This window comes from Arachis hypogaea, chromosome 4 (genome assembly GCF_003086295.3).
Source record: "Arachis hypogaea cultivar Tifrunner chromosome 4, arahy.Tifrunner.gnm2.J5K5, whole genome shotgun sequence".
Taxonomy (NCBI): Eukaryota; Viridiplantae; Streptophyta; class Magnoliopsida; order Fabales; family Fabaceae; genus Arachis; species Arachis hypogaea.
This window is the reverse complement of record NC_092039.1, coordinates 126,255,086-126,276,398: the sequence shown is the minus strand read 5'-3', so window position 1 is coordinate 126,276,398 and position 21,313 is coordinate 126,255,086. Positions and strand designations below refer to the sequence as shown.

The 21,313-nt window shown below is 32.4% G+C and overlaps 3 protein-coding genes across 3 annotated transcripts; all 3 read left to right on the top strand.

Annotated features, from left to right (window-relative positions):
• The first annotated feature begins 847 nt into the window (after positions 1–847).
• Positions 848–12,395, top strand: LOC112740718 (F-box/kelch-repeat protein At3g23880-like). Its single transcript, XM_025789312.3, has 2 exons — positions 848–924; positions 10,804–12,395. The coding sequence occupies exon 2, from the start codon at positions 11,030–11,032 to the stop codon at positions 12,008–12,010; it is 981 nt and encodes a 326-aa protein (XP_025645097.1). The 5' UTR covers positions 848–924; positions 10,804–11,029; the 3' UTR covers positions 12,011–12,395.
• On the top strand, positions 895–2,100 carry LOC112743419 (F-box protein CPR1-like). Its single transcript, XM_072234605.1, has one exon. The coding sequence runs from the start codon at positions 895–897 to the stop codon at positions 2,098–2,100; it is 1,206 nt and encodes a 401-aa protein (XP_072090706.1).
• On the top strand, positions 5,352–6,476 carry LOC112743418 (F-box protein CPR1-like). The gene has a single exon (XM_072234604.1). It carries the CDS (start codon positions 5,352–5,354, stop codon positions 6,474–6,476), a length of 1,125 nt encoding a protein of 374 aa, XP_072090705.1.
• Positions 12,396–21,313: the final 8,918 nt, after the last annotated feature.

Below are 21,313 nucleotides of genomic sequence, written 5' to 3'. Positions count from 1 at the left end.
TTACGAATTTAAATTTTCCTATCTTTAATAAAAAAAAAAAACTAATATGTAAAAAAAGCTACCAGACAAATTAAAATAGAATAATTAGTAAGATTTCAGAATATACTTAGACTTGGTTTGGTAAAATTTTTTGAGAGGTACTTGTATTTTTTAAAAGTTCAAGCTTCTCATTTTATATTTGGTAAATCAAAAAAGCTAAAATGGAGATATTTTGAAATCACCTAAGATAGAGCTTTTTAAAATTGGATTCTGCTTTTCAAAATTTAAAAGTCTAATATAAATTCATATGTTAACTAATTTTTAAATTTAATACTTATATTTATGTCTATTATATTATTTTAAATTTTAAAAACTATTTTATTAAATACAATTGTTGTTTTTTTTTGTTTATTAAAAACTATTTTTAATTTAATTTACCAAACATAAATACTATAACTTTTAAAAAATAATCTCTTAATAGTAATCATAACTTGGATGAATTTAGTTGCTCAGCAATATAGGATGCTTTTACTCTTCTTGTGTTTCTTTACTCTTCTTTGCCTTCTTTGTTTTAGACCTCTGAAAAAAATCATAGTAAATGAAGACTTAACTTGTTAGTTTTCATTTTGAAGAATTATTTTGAGACTTAATTCTTTTATACATTTAAAAAAAAACTTTATCATTTTACATAATTTAAATAAAAAAAATAAATTTTGTATATAATAAATCTAAAAGTATTATATTTAAATTTTAAAAATAAATTAAACTTTTTAATTAATTTAAAAAAGAAGTAATTGTTTTTTCAATTTCCAATCTTAAATTGACCCTTCCCTTTCCTTATGTTTCCAAAGCAATTTGAAGTCTCGGTGTTGAGTGAATTGTTATATGAATTGCGAAAAACTCAGCAATCCAAATATGGATAAGAAGAAGAAGCTGAAGCACACGGTGAACAAAGCAAAAGAGGAGGAATCTACCATGGAGAAGACGATGAATCAGAAGAGCAAGAGCATTCTCGAGATCCTCCCTCTTGAGCTGATTCATAGAATTCTACTGCGAGTACCGATCAGACATCTCGCTCGCCTCAGGTGCGTTTCCAAGCTGTGGTACTTTCTAATTTCCGATCCTGACTTTGCGGAATTGCATTTTTACCATTCTCCCATTGCCACCAACGCATGCGTCTTCATAAAAAACGACACTATAGCTTACTTCGTTTACTTAGACGACAATGATGCATCACAAAAAGAGATGTCTCCCCCTTTCAAGAAGAAACCGCCTTCTCATTTTGCGGTTTTGGGATCCTGCAGAGGCTTTATTCTCTTACATCGTCACCCACATTTTCTTGTGGTATGGAACCCACTCACTGGATTCGGCAAAAGAATATCTTATTTTCATATTGTTCGTCGTTGTAAATACCATAGCTTTAGGCTTCCCTACAGTGCGCTTCTACATGGATTTGGTTACGATGCATCACAGGATGATTACTTATTTGTTGTAGCTTGGAGCGATTGGGAAAGACGATATCATTTGGATTGCTTGTCTTTGAGAACCAATTCATGGATTAATCTTGATGCTGCAGTCTCCGAACCCTTGGGTGATCTTGACAGCTATTCTTATGGGTTGTTCTTGAATGGTGCTATTCATTGGGTGCCTTTGCGTTTTAAAGCTTACAGGGATGCTATTCTTATCTTTGATCTAAAGGAGAAGACTTTCTCAAGGATATCTGGGCCGGAACAACCTGTAGTGAGTGCATACTCCTATTCAAGTCTCGCCCTACTAGGAGGCTGCCTAGCTTTGTATTATCGCAATTATGATAGCTGTAACACTCACATATGGGTGATGAAAGAATATAAAGTGCATTCATCTTGGACTCTCTATCAGATCCCTTGTAAAGACTTTCAGCCATTATGCTTATCCAATAATGGTGATATTATTGGAAGAGGTTATATTTCTAATGATAAAGTAGGATACGTTATATATAATGTCAGAGGAGACCTTCTTAAGCATTTTAAAAATCTTTGTCGTCCCATCCGTGGAGTGGATGTTGTGTATACTGAGAGTCTCTTGCCACTCCCTAGCGACATTAAGACAAGGACAAGAAGAATAAGAGGAAGAAAACTCTAACTATTCTCCTTGCTTTGCAACAAGCTATTCCTGTTAGTTTTCGTTGCATTGTGATAAATGAATAAGTAATGTGTAGTATGCATTATGCATCAAGTTGTAATCAAATGTTACTTTAGTCTATGGATATTGAAATTTGAATTTATCAATGTTTAGAAAATCATTAATAATTGTCTTACTTCCTATAGTCTAGTCTTCTGGTGGGGTTTCGAAGTTTAGATCTTTTTCATGTCTAAAGTTTTACTAAATTAATTTTTATTGAGATCTTTAGTTGAAGTTTTTTAAGTTAAAATTCTTAGAAAAACTAAACTTTTTATTTTCTTCTCCTTGAGTGTGTGGCGGATAGGACTAGCAATGGTAGGATTGGGTAGGGTTTGGATTTTACCCTAACCTTATCCGCGGGTTGAAAATTTTATTAAAACTCTACTTTACTCTACTCACGGGTTGAGAATCTCTCAATCCTAACCTTACTCATACCCTAAAGTTCTAAACTCTACCCTATTTTATATTACCCGCAGAAATATCAAATTTTTGTAAAGTAAATATAAAATTCAATCATTTCAAATTTTATACATAATAACATAAAAAATAAAAAACTAATGCTCTAAATTACTAAATTAACTAATTAGTTTAGTGGTTGTTCACTTATGGTAGGTCATTACATAAGAATGGTTGTGGGTTTAACTCTCACTTCCTTCACTGTATATCTAATTTTTAATAAAATATGTATTATATATGAGGTGCGGATAGAGTAGGGTAGGGTAGGGTATATCTTAAACCCGTACCCTACCCTATCCATAGGCATATTCGGACCGTATCCTACCCGCAGCGGATCGAGTAGCCTATTCTACTCAAACGGATTGGACCGAGTTAGATATCCGCGCCTAGGGTATGAATTACCAACTCTAGTGGCGGAGATATCTTTCCCTTATATATCTTGGTATATATGATTTTTTTGGTAGTAGAATTTTATATTGATTATTTTACTCAATTATCTTGTTGGCTAGCTTAAGATATAGAATTCAAATCAATCAATAGCATGAAAAATAGTTGCATATTCTGAAACTAAGAGTCAGGCATTTTATTTGTGGGTTTAAGAGCTATATATGAGAAAAAGTTTTAAATGTACAAGAAATACCAGTATTTTAATTGTTTTAATAGTTGATCTGAATTATAAAAAATATATATAATATATATTAATTGAAATTAACCGTTAAAACAATTGGAATACTAATATTTTTGGTACATTTTAAATTTTTTCTATATGAGATAGTGAATTTAGAAATGTTACAGAAAAACGTCATTTCAATGTATGAAAACTTTTTACCTTATCCATATACATCTCAGTATCTCACCTTGCATATACATCTGACTCACCGTTGGGAAAATGCATGTTCGAGAATTATTTTATACACTTAAAAAAAATTTACCATTTTATACAATTTAAATAGAAAAATAATATATTTTTTCATTTAATAAATCTAAAAATATTATATTTAACTTTAAAAAAGTATTAAAAGGTCATCAAAATTTATTATTTTTGGCTATTATTTTTAGTCAATAACTCAATTTTTTATTTTAATAATCTAACAATATATTTTAATTCATATTTTTAAATATTGATGGTTAACTAATAGTAAAAAATAATAAATTTTAATAATTTTTTATATTTTTATTAATTTTTTAAAATAAATTAAACTTTTTTATTATTTAAAAAAAAAGTAAGTTTTTTTAATAGCCTATCCAAAATTGACCCTTCCCTTTCCATTTTATGTTTTCAACAGCCAATAAGAAATTACGAAGAAGAAGCTGAAGCAAACGCTGAACAAACCAAAAGTGTTGGAAAAAAAAGTAGTATGAGCACAAATTTACAATTTAATTTATAATTTGTTATTATTATTGTATATTAAAAAATTAATATTAATAATATTTTTTATTAAATTTAGAGATTTATTATTAAGATAGTAATCATAATAATAATTTTTTTAATAATTTAATTTAAAAAAAAAACAAAAAATATATATATATAACAATTTTTATTGGATGAAAATTAATATATTTTATTTATTAAAAATTTTTAATAGTTATAATTACGGCATATATGTCAATAAGATATTTTTAAAATGAATATAGTAATAAAACTTCTTTTGACTTATGATCGTTATAGTAATTAACAATGTATTTAATATATTTTGATTCCAACATCTAATAGGCTAATACCCTAGACTCTAGGGTGCTAGTTGAATGGATATTGTATATTATTTAAATACTTATAAAATTAATAATTAGTCAATAAAGAATTCGTCAACTTTCGGTAAAGAGTTTGAGCTCTATAACTGAGATGAATAAAATCTTAGCTAAGGAAATTGACCGAATGAAGAAATGAGTTTTTTAGATCATTTACAGTTCATTATAATAATGGTAACAAGTTAGAGTTTGACAATTAAATCATACTCTAAGGGTTAATCAAGAACATGAAAGATGGAAAAAATTATATTTTATTCTTCTTAGGTTCTTAGTAAAAATATATTACTTCATACTATCCGATCATTAAGGAGTGTTGTTACTGAATCTATGGAGTCACACACTAATAAGTGTTTTAACTTTTACTATAAAATTATTTAATTATTATTTTGATTTGATCAAATAAATAATTATATTAATTTAAATAAAATATTATTATATTATTTACTATTATAATAATAATAATAATAATAATAATAATAATAATAATAATAATAATATAATTGAGAATAATAAATGAGAATTAAAAATAATTAATTATTCTATTTCTAAATTTAAATTTTAAATTTAGACGAGATTTTAACTGATTTTATTATAAATTCAATTATGATATGATATGATTTATAAGATTTTAAATTTGAAATAAGATAAAATCTAAATTAAAGTTTAAATTTAAAATTAATAATAAATTTCATTATATATATATATATATAAAAGAGTAACCAATCCAAAAATTTTAATCTTTTATCTTTACATATATATCTTGAGAAAAAAGTTTAAGATATATAAAAGGTTGTAAAAAATTTTTTTTAATTTAGATCAGATATCTATTAATAAAAAAGTTGACAAACAAAAATTGGTCATGAATACGTATTATATTTTTGTACCATTAAAAAAAATTTGTTTTTACCAGTAGGTATTTAAATTTGATCTACTCGAATAAAATTTAAACACAAGAAATATTTACCATTACTTTCTTCTAGTCATCCTTCAAAACAGAGCAATCGAGCATGGAGAAGAAGGATCAGAATGACAAGAGCAAGAGCATTCACGACATCCTCCCTCTTGAGCTTATTCACGGAATCCTACTGCGGGTGCCAACCAGACATCTCGCTCGCCTAAGGTGTGTTTCCAAGCTCTGGTGCTCCCTAATTTCTGATCCTTACTTTGCGGAATTGCATTTTCACCACTCTCCCGCTGCCACCAACGCATGCTTCTTCATAGAAAACCCCACTATGGCTTACTTGGTTTACTTAGACGACAATGATGCATCACAAAAAGAGGTATGTCCCCCTTGCCAAAAGAAACCACCTTATGATTTTGAGGTCTTGGGATCCTGCAGAGGCTTTATTCTCTTGGATCGACACCCACATTTTCTTGTGGTATGGAATCCACTGACTGGATTCAGCAAAAAAATATCCTATTCTCATATTGTTCCTTGTCGTAAGTACCTTGACTTCAGGCTTACCGACAGTACGCATCTGCATGGATTTGGTTATGATGCATCACAGGATGATTACTTAGTTGTTGCAGCTTGGGGGGATTCTGAAAGTCAAGAAGATCACTTGGAATGTTTGTCCTTGAAAACCAATTCATGGATTAATCTTGATGCTGCACTTCCTAATCCCTTGGGTATTTATGACGGTCGTTCTCGTGGGTTGTTCTTGAATGGCGCTATTCATTGGGTGTCTTCCCATCTTAAAGATTACAAGGATGCTATTCTTATCTTTGATCTCAAGGAAAGGACTTTCTCAATGATATCTGCCCCGGAACAACTACCAACGAGTGCATACTTCTATGCAAGTCTCGCCCTACTGGGAGGCTGCCTAGCCTTGTATTATCACAATAATGATAGCTATAAAACTCACATATGGGTGATGAAAGAATATAAAGTGCAATGTTCTTGGACGCTCTATCAGATTCCTTCCTTGGGAGGCTTCCAGCCTCTGTGCTTATCTAGTAATAGGTATATTATTGGAAGATTTTATCAAGTAACAGGATACTTCATGTATAACGCAAGCGGGGACCTGCTCATGAATTTTAAAAATCTTTGCTATTCATTTGATGCAACCGAAACTGTGTATACAGAGAGTCTCTTGCGACTCCCTAGTAACATTAAGGATAAGGATAACTAAAGAACGGTATGTAAACTATTCTCCTATGCTTTGCATCAAGCTATTCCCGTTAGTTTTCATTGAATTGTGATTAATGAAAATGTAATGAGTAATATGCATTTTGCATTAAGTTCCAATCAAATTTGATTTTTGTCTATGGATGGTGAAATTTGAATTTTATCGATGTTTAGGAAAATCATTATCACTGTCTTGCTTCCTCAAGCCTAGTCTTGTGGTGAGGGGTTTTAACTTTTAAGTTATTTCTTTTTTCATGTGTAATGCAATGGTGATCTTTTCTGTACACCATCAGAATCAGAAAGATGTCAAACAAGGAAAGAGAATTTCGAGAGCTTGACTGAACAACTGAGACACTTAATTCTATTGTAAATAAAGGGTAGGATTGGCAAGTTGAGCTGGAAGAAGTTTCTAGAAATTTTTTTTTGCCTTTGTTTTAAAGTATGATTTTCCTTCCAACTATGAATGTAAAAAACTGAAACTTTTGAAAGTGTAAATATAGCTTCTTGTTGAATCTAATCTGTTATATTATATGCTTTATCTTTATTCAATATTTTCTTAATTGCATTATCATATTTACACAGAATATCACTCGCCAATATGAGATTTAACTTATAAACAAATTGTTAATTTGTCAATTAAGTTTGGTCTTAGTGGTAAATATTTCAGTATTTTGTTTGTTGGGATTACAGTTAGGATCTTTATGTTTGCCACTTGAATTCTTAATTGTTCATAGAGCATGTGCTTGTAATAGTAGGGCTTTCTATCATGGTAGGTTAATTGAAACACTTTAAATTTTCTATTTTCACATTAATTGTTGTATCGGGAATGAAACCTTGTAGTATGTTGATATAGTTGTTATAGTAGTGTAAATTTTATAATTTTACGTATGACCATTGACCAGACATCGCAACACTATCCAAATTCGCGGATATCCACTCTGTTCCTACCCGTTTGTATACATGGAGATAGTCATGTCATGCATATCCGTTTAACCTTGCTTATGCTTTTGATTTGGTGATGACAAAATGCTAAAGGAATCATTCATGCTGGAAAGCTATCACGATGCATATTACTTGATGTCATGAATAAGCATTAGGTGAGGTGGTTGGATAAAATGTATAAGCATTTTTTTCTTATATCAAATACATCAAACATTATTATTAAATATTGACCCCCACTCTCCCTGTAGCAAGTAGCAACAAATTTCAGTAGTGTACACAAATAAAGCTTCCAAGGAGGTGACGCTCCTTGAGTGCTTAATGTACACTTCTTGGCATGTCAGCTTCTTTTGAAATCACAAAATTGTTTTTTATGAGTTTGCTATCTATTTTGTTCATTATCTTCTGCTTCTTCTCTCTCTCTCTCTGAATCCTAAAAATTGTTCTTCATCATATTGTTATCATCTCTGTTACTAAGGATTTTTATTTTATATCCTTACATCAAAATGCTACACTTAAATTTAATGTAAAAGAAACTACCTTCTAAGATAGATAAATCAATCTAGAATAATTAGCAAAATTTCAAAATAAGCTTAACGCAAACTCAAAATAGAATTAAATAAAATAAAAAACTAATTAAAAAGTTCACTTTATCTTAATCACTACTATAATGGTGATTGTAATAAAATGTAAATATTTTACTATATTAAAAAGCAAATTATGTTTACTAAAACTGACCATTTCCTTCCCTTTATGTTTCCAAAGCAATTTTAAGTCTCTGGGTTGAGTGAATTGTTATATGAATTGTGAAAAGCTCGGCAATCCAAACATAAATAAGAAAAAGAAGCTGAAGCACACCGTGAACAGAGCAAAAGAACAATCGAGCATGAGCATGGAGAAGAAGAATCGGAATGACAAGAGTAAGAGCATTCACGACATCGTCCCTCTTGAGTTTATTCACATAATCCTACTGCGGGTGCCGATCAGACATCTCGCTTATTCACATAATATACTTTTTCTTATTCATTGTATACTTTCAGTTAAGATGTTAGCTTTGGCAACACGTAAATAATTTTTAATTGATGTGTATCTTTTGTAATATTATTAGGTACATTACAATAAAATAAGACTCAGAAAATTCATCCTAATGACATATAAGTAATTAATATGTAACTGATAAAATTGTTAGTAAAAAATTTTTGGTAATTAACTAAAGAATTGATGTAGAGGCAGATATGCTTACCTGAATTAGAAGTTACAGATACATTGAATTCTCTTAAAATTTTCCTATTTTCAGAAACTAAATCAACACACCCGTTTAACCTTGCTTATGCTTATTGCTTGATGATGATAGAATACTTCGATGAAATTGTCTATTTTACTATATTCTCTACAATATTGATTTTTAAATGTAATAAATTTTTTTATGCTGTAGATTTTCAATTCAGTTTTCTAATTTGATTTTTTGATGCGTTAATTGTTAAGACTGCAATGAGGCTCAAATACACAGTTAGTATTGTATATTTAGGATTTAAATATCTACACATACAGTATAAAAATTTAACTGTCTTGAGTATAGGCTTTTACAATTTTTAGAATTGTTACAAATTTTTTATTGTAAACTATGTTATGGATACTAATACTAGTCTTGTGTCTCTTATTATTTTTCCTTATTTTTTCTAGGTCTCTATCTAAGTATTAATCAGCCTTTAATCAGTCTTTAATCAGATTTAAATAATATTTAATTATTTTTTTAGTGTAACATGTTCTATTTTGTAGATACATATCTATAATTAGATTTTAATTTAAATTTAAATTTTAAAACACACCCACTTCATTGGTAGTTACGGTGATTTTGCTTTACTTTCGTAACTTCACGTAACAGATACAGTTTTTAAAATTCCTTATTCTACGGGATATTCACACGTGAATCCCAAACCAAAAAGGACGCTGTCAGCTGAATTCTCCATCTCGTCTTTATTGGTGAAGACCATCACCACCTTCCAGCTGAAGCACTCTCTCATTTTGCATTGGTGAAAGGTATCATTATTTTCCACACATGTGTTTATGTAATTTGTTAAGAAATATCATGTTCAACATTTTTAATTATATTTTAATTTAAACATAAAAACACTCTGCTGATTTAATTGGAACAAGGTTGATCTTATTTAATTTTATTAATAAAGTTGTTGCAAATAAAGTATATAATCAACAATTAATTTAAAATTGTGTTGTTATTTTTTAATTATAATACATCTGATAGTATGATATTTTATACAAAATATTTTTAAAACACATCTAAAATCAGTCAACTTTAATAATACAATATAAATGTTAATAATACAATTATGAATGGTCGAATATAATTATATACATAAACTAAAATATTTTCAATTGTAGTTTCTTTTTCAATTGTAACACATCTAAAATATTAAGTTATACAAAAAATATTTTTAAAACACATCCAAAATCATAAATCTAAAATTTAAATTTAAACATTAAAAACTAATTGTAACACATCTAAAATTATGAAGTTACACAGAAAATATAAAATCATAAATCTAAAATCTAAATTTAAACATTAAAAAATAACTGTAACACATCTAAAATTATGATGTTATACAGAAAATATTTTTAAAACACATCCAAAATCATAAATCTAAAATTTAAATTTAAACATTAAAAAGACAGCGTTGTAAATGAGTGCCGAAAAGGAGGAAGGCAGCGTTGAGGATGAGCGCAGAAGAGGATGAACGACAGCGGATGATGACTTCTCGATGTGCACCTCTGAGTTTTGAGGATAAACGATAGCGGAGGATGACTTCTCGATGTGCACCTCTGAGTTTTCCATGTGCGCTTATGAATTTTCGACATGGCGCAAACGTGACTTCTCTGCTTCTTTGAGTGTTTTGTATGAGTTTAATTAATAATTTGATAGTTTAAGGTTTATTTTATATTTTTAAAATTAAAATTTTGAATTTTGAATAATTTGATTTTTAGATATATATTTAAATTATAATATATTAATAATTAAATATATTAAATCCGAAACAAAAATTTAAAATTTAAATTTTAAATTTCAGTTTTTTTAAATTGTATTTTGAATGTGTATTTAATTTTAAAAAGACAATAAATCTATTCATACTTTTTAGTTGTGTTTGTTTTAATTTTCTTTAATTATTATAATAAAAGGCTGAATGTTGTACGATTTTTAAAGGATACCTAGTTGAACTGTTTTCCAATATCCAATCCAAAACTAACGCTTCCCCTTCCCTTATTTTTAGGATTTCAAGGCAATTACAAGTCCCAGGGACCGGAGTTGACAGTGAATTGGTATTTGAATTGCAAAAAGCTCATCAATCCAAGCTTAGATAAGAAGCTGAAGCACACAGTGAACAAAGCAAAAAAGGAATCTACCATGGAGAAGAAGATGAATGAAAGAGCAAAAGCATTCACGACATTCTCCCTCGTGACCTGATTCACATAATCCTATTGCGGGTGCCTATCAGACATGTCGCTCGCCTCAAGTGCGTTTCCAAGCTGTGGTGCTCTCTAATTTCTGATCCTGACTTTGCGGAATTGCATTTTTGCCACTCTTCCGCTGCCACCAACGTCTTCATGAAAAAAGGCGCTATGGCTTACTTGATTTACTTAGACGAAAACGATGCATCACAAAAAGAAGTGTCTCCCCCTTTCGAGAAGAAACCAGATTATGATTTTGAGGTATTGGGATCCTGCAGAGGATTTATTCTCTTGCGTGGAAACCCACGTTTTCTTGTGGTATGGAACCCACTGACTGGATTCAGCAAAAGAATATTCTATTCTCATATTGTTCGTAGTCTTAAATACCAAGGCTTTAGGCTTCCCTACAGTAGGAATCTGCATGGATTTGGTTATGATGCATCACAGGATGATTACTTACTTGTTGTAGCTTATAGGGATTATGAAAGGCAAGAAGATCACTTGGAATGCTTGTCCTTGAGAACCAATTCATGGATTAATCTTGATGCTGTACTCCCCAGACCATTGGATTGGTTTGACCGCAATTCTTGTGGGTTGTTCTTGAATGGCGCTATTCATTGGGTGCCTTCCTGTCTTAAAGATTACAGGGATGCTATTCTTATCTTTGATCTTAAGGAAAGGACTTTCTCAAGGATATCTGCACCGGGACAACTGCTAATCAGTAAATGCCTCTTTCCATGTCTCGCCCTACTAGGAGACTGCCTATCTTTGTATTGTCACAATTATAGTAGCCATACAACTGAGATATGGGTGATGAAAGAATATAAAGTGCACTCATCTTGGACTCTCTTTCAGATTCCTTGCAAAACCTTTCAGCCATTGTGCTTATCCAGTAACGGTGATATTATTGGAAAAGGTCATCCTTTCTCCGATCAAAAAGGGTACTTAATATATAACGTCAGAGGAGACCTGTTTAAGCATTTTAAAAATCTTTATTGTCCCATCCGTAGAGCAGATGCGGTGTATACAGAGAGTCTCTTGTCCCTCCCTAGCGACATTAAGGATAAGGACAAGAAGAATAAGAGGAAGGCTGGATGTACCTATTCTCCTTGCTTTGCAACGAGATATTCGTGTTAGTTTTCGCTGCATTGTGATAAATGAATAAGGAATGTGTAATATGCATTATGCATCAAGTTGCAATAAAATATCACTTTAGTCTATGGATATTGAAATTTGAATGTATCAATGCAGGGAATCATTAATCATTGTCTTGCTTCTTATAGTCTGGTCTTGTAGTGGGGTTTTGAAGTTTAGATATTTTTCATGTCTAAAGCTTTTGACTTTTTAGATGATTATAAAGCGTTTACATAATTAATTGTCTTTTTTTTTTGTGTTGTGGTTGGTAGAAAGTAGAAACAATGTAATTAATTGGTATGTTTTCTAAACAGAATATCACATTTCCGAATGAGATTTGTGATGTGAACTGCACTTTGAAATGTTGACTTTGTACGTATTCTCTTCAGTATTCTTTTCTTAATTTTTGAATGTATAAGCCGTAGATTTTTAATTCAGATTTCTGTCAGTTTACTGATTAATTTTCTACGTGCTTAAAGTGTGCAAAGAAAAACTCAATATTGCCTTTCTCGTTAGTTTTCTTTCTGCGCATGAATTATAGGGTAAAAAATTGCATATAAGCCAAGGACAGATTTTAATTATGCAACTCAATATTGCCTTTCTCGTTAGTTAACTCTTAATTGTTTTTATGATAGAACACAGAACATTGGGTGAGAGACATAGCGCTGGTTTCTCAGTCTTTCATCTTTAACACTTTTAAGTCTCTCTCTCCTCCGTCAGTGGCACACATGCAAAAAAAGAGTAATTCGAATTGATACTATTCGAACTTCCCCCATGTCACGAAATGCATGTAATTCGAATTGACTAAATTCGAACTATGGTCGTGTAATTCGTGGCAACTTGATTCGAACTACTTGTGCGCAATGGTTGGTCATAATTCGAGCTAAGTCGATTCGAATTATGAACAAATCTAATTCGAATTTTGTTGCTTCGTAATAGTGTGTTTTGGTTGATTGATGAATGAGAATCTGGTTTGGCTGAATTGCGTAATTAAAATCTGTCCTTGACTTATATGCGTTTTTTACCCTGAATTATAACTTCTAAAAAAAATATTTTTTATCTTTGAACCTTTTTATTTTTATTATTAAAAGTTTTTCAAATATACTAAAAGATAAAAAAAAAATAATTTTTTAAAAAAGTTTTTTTAATAACTTAATACTACTCAAATAATTTCATAATTGAAGTGTTTACTAAAATTACTTTTTTTTCCCCAAAGATATATATTATTTATTAGAGTTTAAAAAAATAACAAGAGATCTAAAATTGAAACAATACAAGAAATGGGGAGCTTCCAAATGACACTAATACATGTGTCAAAGCAAAAAGAATTAAAGATAAGGAGAAACGAAAGGGTAAAGGTATGTGGTGAAGCACTCAAGCACGGGAACCAAACAAATCAAGTAAGGCTTGCTTCCAGAATCTCGTTGGTTAGCTTGTGAGAATCTTGAGCCAATTTATATGCAGAGCCCATTTCCTTGTCAAAGACGTACCGGTTTCTCGCCTTCCAGCAATTCCAGCAGAGCACTATCAGAAATGTGTTTAGTCGGCATCCATCCGAATTTTCAGCCCCACGCATGCAAACTTTTTGCCACTAATGGAAGAATGACTCAAAGCAATTGCTCTACATATTTTCATTAATCAACGCTGATATCCAAATTGCTATAGAGAGGGGGCATTGAAAGAGACAGTAGCAGATGGTTTTTTCTTGGACTAGACAACAAGGATAAGTACAAAGAGTGCCTGAAAATTTGCTATGCAATAAGCTCTCACCGGGAGTTTTTCATGTAAGCATTTCCACAGAAAAAATCTTTATCTTGTGCAGCAACTTCATTTTTCATAGACTATCCCAGACTTTATGATTTTGAAAAGATTGGGGCATTGAAAAAGTGGTAGATGGTAGAAAGAATAAGCAATTTTATAACCTGAATTTATCTCGTATGTTCTTGATTTAGACCAGATCCAACTAATTTCATCTTCTCCTTCTGCTGGTGTTATTGACAGGATTCTCGAGCTAATAGCCGCAGTGAAGGTGGACTCTATTAGCGTTTGGTTTCATCTTTGATCAGGAGTCATTAGATCGCTGACATAGAATAGAGTGTGGTTAGATTGCTGTTGGAAGCCTGATAAAGGAACAATGAATGGCACCGGGGGAGGCAACCAAGGATGTTGGGTAATTTTAACTGACGTTCCAAAGCCTATTCTCCATGACAAGCCCTTTTCAACCACTTTTCGGCCCTCCAAGATGCTGCGCCAGCCTCAAGAAGGTACATTTCCTAACTCAGCTCTCGGTATATCACTATATCTGAAGTATTTGCCCTTTAGTAATCTGGAAATATTTGAATTAGGTTCTGAGTAGAGCTAGGTTCTGTGCCCTTAAATCTTTTAGAGGAGTGCTAGGGGGCTAGCAACTTTTGTGAGTTGTAGCCATCAATGATGATTTGAATGGTGTGAGATTAATGTGAGATTTCATCCAATGGCTCACTTTTCTTTGCTGGTTACATGCTGGCCAGAACTTAAAAAAGTTGCTGGTTCTCTAGACTTTCCAATCTTTAATTCCGAGCCCACCTTCCTTTTTGGGTCTTGTCATAATATCCTACTTAATCCATACGATCCTCCTTTCTGAGCCTTGTTGGTCCCACCAAAATTGAGACAACATTCTATGAATCTCATCGAGTAAAGTATTTGGGAGTCTAAAACAAGACAACGAATAGATGAGAATTGCTTCACCAACTGCCCTTAATAGAGTATGCCTCCCACCAGATGATAACAAACTTTTTTTCCAGCCCTGTATCTTCTTTTGAATTTTATCTTTAATGTCTCCGAACGTGGCTTTCTTCGTTTTCTGAACAACAAAGGCTAGTCCCAAATATTTATCTTGGGTTCCGATATTATTAATATTGAGGTTGTGAGCAATGTTAACTCTAGTTTCCTGGGGGTGTTACGGCTAAAGAAGACCGCAGACTTATCCAGGTTCACCTTTTGACCACTGAAACTCTCATAATTGTCTAAGAGCTCCAAAATTCTCTGGGTTGCCTCAGTTGAACTCTTACAAAATAAAATAGAGTTATCCACAAAAAGCAAGCGATTAATTGATGGACATCTTTGATTAATCTGAACACCTTGAATTTTCCTATTTTGCTCTGTCTTGTGTAGTAAGAAGGATAGCCCTTCTGCACAGAAAAAAAAAGATATGGAGATAGAGGATCGCCTTGGCGAAGACCCCTATTTGGTTTGAAAAAACCAAAAAGGTTGTCCTTCCCCAACTACAGAATAAAAAACAGTCGTTACTAGTTCTCTTGTCCAATTAATCCATTTTGAATCAAAGCCTAGCTTTTCCATAATAAACCAAAGAAATTGTCATTCAACCTTATCATATGCCTTGCTCATATCGAGCTTAATAGCCATTTCAGAGTCTAGACCACTTCTTTTATTTTTCAAATAATACATGCATTCATGTGCAATAAGGATATTGTCTGAAATAAGTCTCCCCTTTAAAATGCACTTTGATTGGGACTAACGACTTTATTCATAATGCTCTGCATTCTATACACCATAAGCTTAGAAATAATTTTGTATATAACAGAAGATAAGCTAATAGGTCTCACCTGGTTCATAGTGCTAGCATTAAGAATTTTAGGGATAAGACAGATATGAGTATGGTTAAAACTTCTTAGGATCTAACCATTATGGAAGAAACTCCTAACAGTTTTAAACACATCACCCCCTACAATATCCCAAAAGGAATGGAAGAATTTCGCAGTGAAACCGTCATCACCCGGAGCACTTTGAGGATAGACACTGAAAGTTGCACGTTTGATCTCCTCCATAGAAACTGGTCCTTGGAGCCTCCGGTTCATGGAAGCTGTAACCTTAGGCTCCAAATCCTCAAGGAACTAGTTTGGATCAGCCGTATCGTTGGATGTGAATATATCTCGAAAATACTCCTTTGCCACTCTTGCTATTTGTTCTGGCTGGGATGCGACTTCACCATTTCGACCAATCAATCTCCAAATTCTATTCTTCCGCATCCGAGACTGGAATTTCTGATGAAAGAATCTTGTACTCTGGTCCCCTTCTTTAAGCCATTTAACACGAGATTTTTCTCTCCAATAACTTTCTTCCTTATTGAACGCCAGTTCTAACTTTTTTCCAATCCATTCAACTCCTGACCACCATGAACTCCCCTTGCCCGAAGTTCCTCTATGGTTGATTGTAACTCTTCAATCTCTCTTTTCGAGTTAGTTTTATGGTGAATCTGCCATTGGACTATCCTGTGTCTACAATGCTTTAGTTTTTGGGCCAAAGAATACATTGCTGAACCTTCTACTTCCAACCCCCAGGCCTCTGCCACAATCTGTCTGACTTCTCTTTCGTAACATTACCGCTCTTGGAATTTAAACTTTCGTTTACTGCGCCAGATTTGGGGATCAGTTTCCAAGAGAGGGGGGCATGATCTGAGCTTGATTCTGAAAGCCTGTTTAGTATAGCACTCGGGTATTGTGTTTTCCAACTCAATCCAACTAACCCGCGATCCAGTCACTCTTGTACTAATTCTGAATCTTGCCTTCTATTTGTCCATGTAAAGGGGCGACCCACCATTCCAATATCCAATAACTCATTAACATTAATGAAGTTATTGAATGCTAGAATTGAGGTTGCTGATTTTTTACTACCACCCTGTTTTTCTGCTTGTTCGGCTATAGCATTAAAGTCACCTATAATAACCACTCTGCCTTGGAATTACTGAATAATAGAGAAGAGCTCATTATACTAAGAGTCTCGAATAGTGTCCGAGCTATTTAGGTGAACTCCAATGAGTCCCCAAATCTCGCTTTTGCTTGTGTCATGAACCTCTGCTGCTATAAAGTAATCACCACTATTTCGAATACGCAGATTGATACTGTCCCTCCATCCCAAAACTAAGCCACCAGCCACCCCAACTGGGTCCACAATATTCCAATTACTATATCCACGTGAACGAAGTTTTGCTTCCACTAGTCGAGATTGATTCTTTGTCTCACTAAAAAAAACAATCTCGGGGGAGTGGGACTTACTCATCCTTTTAAGGTTGTGGATAGTCAGGGGTCTCTCTAAACCCCGAAAATTCCACACTAAAACTTTCATGGTGCCTTGGGTACCATTTGAAGGCTGGTACCCTCCACCATTAAACATGTTAGCTGATCTTCTTCGAATCTGGCCCTTTTCGGAGATTCATCCGTCCCCCCATTCTTCAGTCGTCTCTTTATTCCTAACTGGGCTTCTGTTGAGTATAGTCCTTGTCTGGAGAGGCTCTTCCACTTCTTACCATTTCCAATCTTCGGGCTCTGTTTAGGGTTACTCTGCGGGTACTTGTCCCGGGCATCCATAGGAGATGGTTCCGCAATTACAACAACCTCCATCTTCTCAGTCTCATCTTCACGGTTTTGGGGTAAGGGAAATGCTGGTAATGCAGAATGTGTCTTTGCTTTCTCTTCTTCCACTTTATCCTTCATGTTAATCCCAGCAAGCTCCTCTAAAAGACAACTTAGAACGGGCTTCTTCTTCCTTTGTGTGCTGCTGTTCTGCGTCTGATTGGAATGGTTATGGTTAGTTTCCCCTTCTATCAATATACGCACACCAACTTGGCTGGCTTTCACCCATTCTTCTACTCTATCTTGAGTAACTTTATCAGCCTCCATGTCTCTTATCAGGTGATGACAGTGTTTTGCATCATGCCCTATGCGAGCACAATAAGGATAACATATCCCAAGTCTCTCATATCGAATGCCAATCACCATCTCCTTCCTATTCGGCCCAGCAATTTTTAAACTATCTTTAACTCTTTGGCTTGCCTCCATACTGACTTTCGCTTTGAGAATCCTTGTCTCTCTACCCTGCATCTGGAAGAGTCCGACCTCTAGTACTGGGCCAATCTGTTCCCTCAACTTCCTGGAAACTTCTAGCATTTTATACGGCTCTGGCAATCCCCAAAATTGTGTCCAGACCGGAAAACTAGTTATGATCTCCACATTAGGGCTATACTCTTTATTCCACCGTTTGACATGAAGCACATAATCTTTGAACAACTACGGTGCTCCACGTTCAATACGGATTACATCCACTTTATTAAAGAAGAAAAATTGAAATTTGTTATCGCCCATGTCGCAAACTTTGAATCCCTCTGGTTTACCCCAGATTGCCTTTAGTGCATTCTCCATGGTTCCAATCGAGAATGTTTTACTTAAACATGCTTTAAAAAGATAAGTTATAAAATCGTATTTTAAATATTATTTTAGAATATAAATAGGATACAGAATAAAGGGATAATAGATTCTCGAAGATACCATAGTAAATCTTGTATGTCCTTTCATCAATAAATAGTGTGAAATGAAATAGAGTTGTTCATATATTTCATTATCTATAGTGGTGTGAGTCTAGTTGCTGACACACTAATATGTAAACGATATAGTTTTGGACAGTGATACATTTACTATCTTTTAAGTTTTCATATATCCTTTTATCAACTGTTTTCTATTTATCATAAATTTTACAAAAAATAAGTAAAATTTCGCTCTAAAAGTTATTATCTACATGACAATCTTTCATAAATATACATGACTAAATTAGTATTTTTTTTCCTTTAAAAACTAATTAGTTTGAAATCGAAATTTTTAGAGATCTAATGATCATTTTACTTTAGGATAAAAAACAAAAATTAATCATTATAACTTTAAAAAATCTAGAGACTAAATCGATGTAACAAAAATGCTAGCCGATTATAAAAAATAGTTTCTAAATTAATTATTACACATTTATGTATGAATACACGTATTTTTTAACTTATTTTTAATATTAATTTTGTAATGTAGTATGTATTCTATTCAAATAAATAGAATAACTAATTTGATAACTTATTTTTAGCATACACATAATATATTTATTATTGTTTTATATTTTTGAAAAGTAATATATTTAATATAAAAGTTTAAAATATTTGAGACTAATATCTCATTTTTATATCCTAAAAAAACAATTTCTTTTTATTATTACTCATAAATTTAAAAAATAACAATTTGAGGTTAATACCTTAAGTTTAACTAATAATTCCTTGTGTTTTTAATATTGCCTTTCTCGTTAGTTTTCTTTCTGTACATGAATTATAACTTCTAAAAAAAATATATTTTATTTCTACCATTAAAAGTTTTTCAAATATACTAAAAGATAAAAAAATAAATTTTTAAAAAAGTTTTTTTAATAACTTAATACTACTCAAACAATTTCATAATAGAGAAATACTTAAATATGTTTTAAAAAGATAAATTATAAGATCGTATTTTGAACATCATTTTAGAATATAAATAGGATTAAAAGTAAAGTGACCATTAGATTTTTGAGAATTTCGATCTCGAATATATTAGTTCTTAAAAGAATACCAGTAAAATTCTTTACGATATCAAATCTTGTATGTCCTTTCATTAATAAATAGTGTGAAACAAAACATAATTGTCCATATATTTACATTATCTAAAGTGGTGTGGGTCTAGTTGCTAACACATTAGTATGTAAACGATATAGTTTTGAACTGTGAAACATTCATTGTTTTTTAAGTTTTCATATATATATATATTTATTAACTGCTCTCTATTTATCACAAATCCTACAAAAAATAAGTAAAGTTTTGCTCCAAAAAATATTATGAAGGTTGTGGTAGGCTTAGAGAAGGGGGGTTGAATATGTGCCTTTCTTTTCAGTTACTGAAATGATCCTTTAAAATAAACTTTCAATTCTGATTCTGTTTAGACTCAGCAGCGAAAAATTTATGAGACAATTTATTTTTGTCTCATGAATATCAGAAAACAGAACACAACAGAGAAGAGAGAAGCTAACACCAGCATGTATCCTGGTTCGGTTGCCTTGTGCAATGCAACCTACGTCCAGTTTCCTCCACAACGATGGAGGAATTTTCACTATAGTTAAAAGTATTACATACACCAATTCCACAAGATTGACACAATCCTTTCACTCTCAAGTTCTAACCTAACTTGACATTGGTTATGCTAATACCTGACTCTTTACTCTTAGTGCTGACCCAACTAAGAAAGTGATACCTCACATGTACAAGATATAAGATACAGACATACCTAAAGAAATCTGAGAATAACTCTAGACTTTTCTCTCAAGTGTATCACTCAGCCTCTTTCCTCTCATGGCTTTTACTTGAGCTCTCTCAATATGCATTTTCACTCAAGAAATTACAGAAAGATAAATATTGAAAAGTAAATTACAATCTGTAAAATATGAAAGAGATTGACTTCATCAAAGCCTCTTTGCTATGTGATAAACCAAATTTGCAAGCCTCTGATTTAGTTCTTCAATATTGGCCGAATGCTTCTTTGAAAGAAAGCATTATCCAAGTAGAGGAACTTCTTCAGGAAACTCTTCACAGAACACAACTTACCAAACTCTGGTTTTCTCTCCTTGACTTCTGAATGAACAGCAAACCTCTTTTATCTCCTTGCATGTTGCTTGGTTACGTTGCTCTTCCTAGGTCAACTTCTTGAGCAATGTGCTTCACCAACCCAGCCGTTCACTTTCTCCCATTTTTACTTAAATTTGGGACTTTGCTTCTGACCTCTTTGGTTGACCAAAAGCCACAAGTCATCATGAACAAATGTTTCCAATGGTAATACCTTATCTCAGCCCTTAAAAACCAACTTGGTCCTCAAGATACGTTTGAGACCGTGGATTTACAGCAGTGAAGAACATACAACATCTTTCCCATGTATCTCAGAATGGATAGGCAGAACGTTGAAGATGAAGAGAAGAAGATATGATGCATGTATAAAGAAATGGGTTAACTTTAACTTTTACCTAAGCTTGATTTGGTTTGAAATGGTTGATTAGACTTCTGCCTTTCAAGCTCAATCTTTCTTTTTCTTGCTTCTTTGGTGATCAGCTTAGTGAGGAAGCTTTCTCTCACTTTCTTTGAGTTCTGACCAAAGCAGGCAAAAGTGTACGTTGCTTTGAAAGCAATGATGGAGGGATTTGCTTGCTGAAACCAAATCGGGCTTGGGTTGATTATCACTCAAGTTCAGCCCGTTATATGTCTTGCTTTGTTTTTCTTTGGACTTTCATTGCTTTATTGCCCTCCAGCCTTATTTCTTGATTTCATCCAGTTTGGGCTACTTTTTGGGCTGCTGCTTCATGTTTATTTTAGCCTGCAACACTAAACTAAAATAATCAAAACTAATTGGGTAATTAACCCAATAATCTAATATTTGTTATCATCAATTATATTAATTAATTTTTTAACTCAATATATTATCT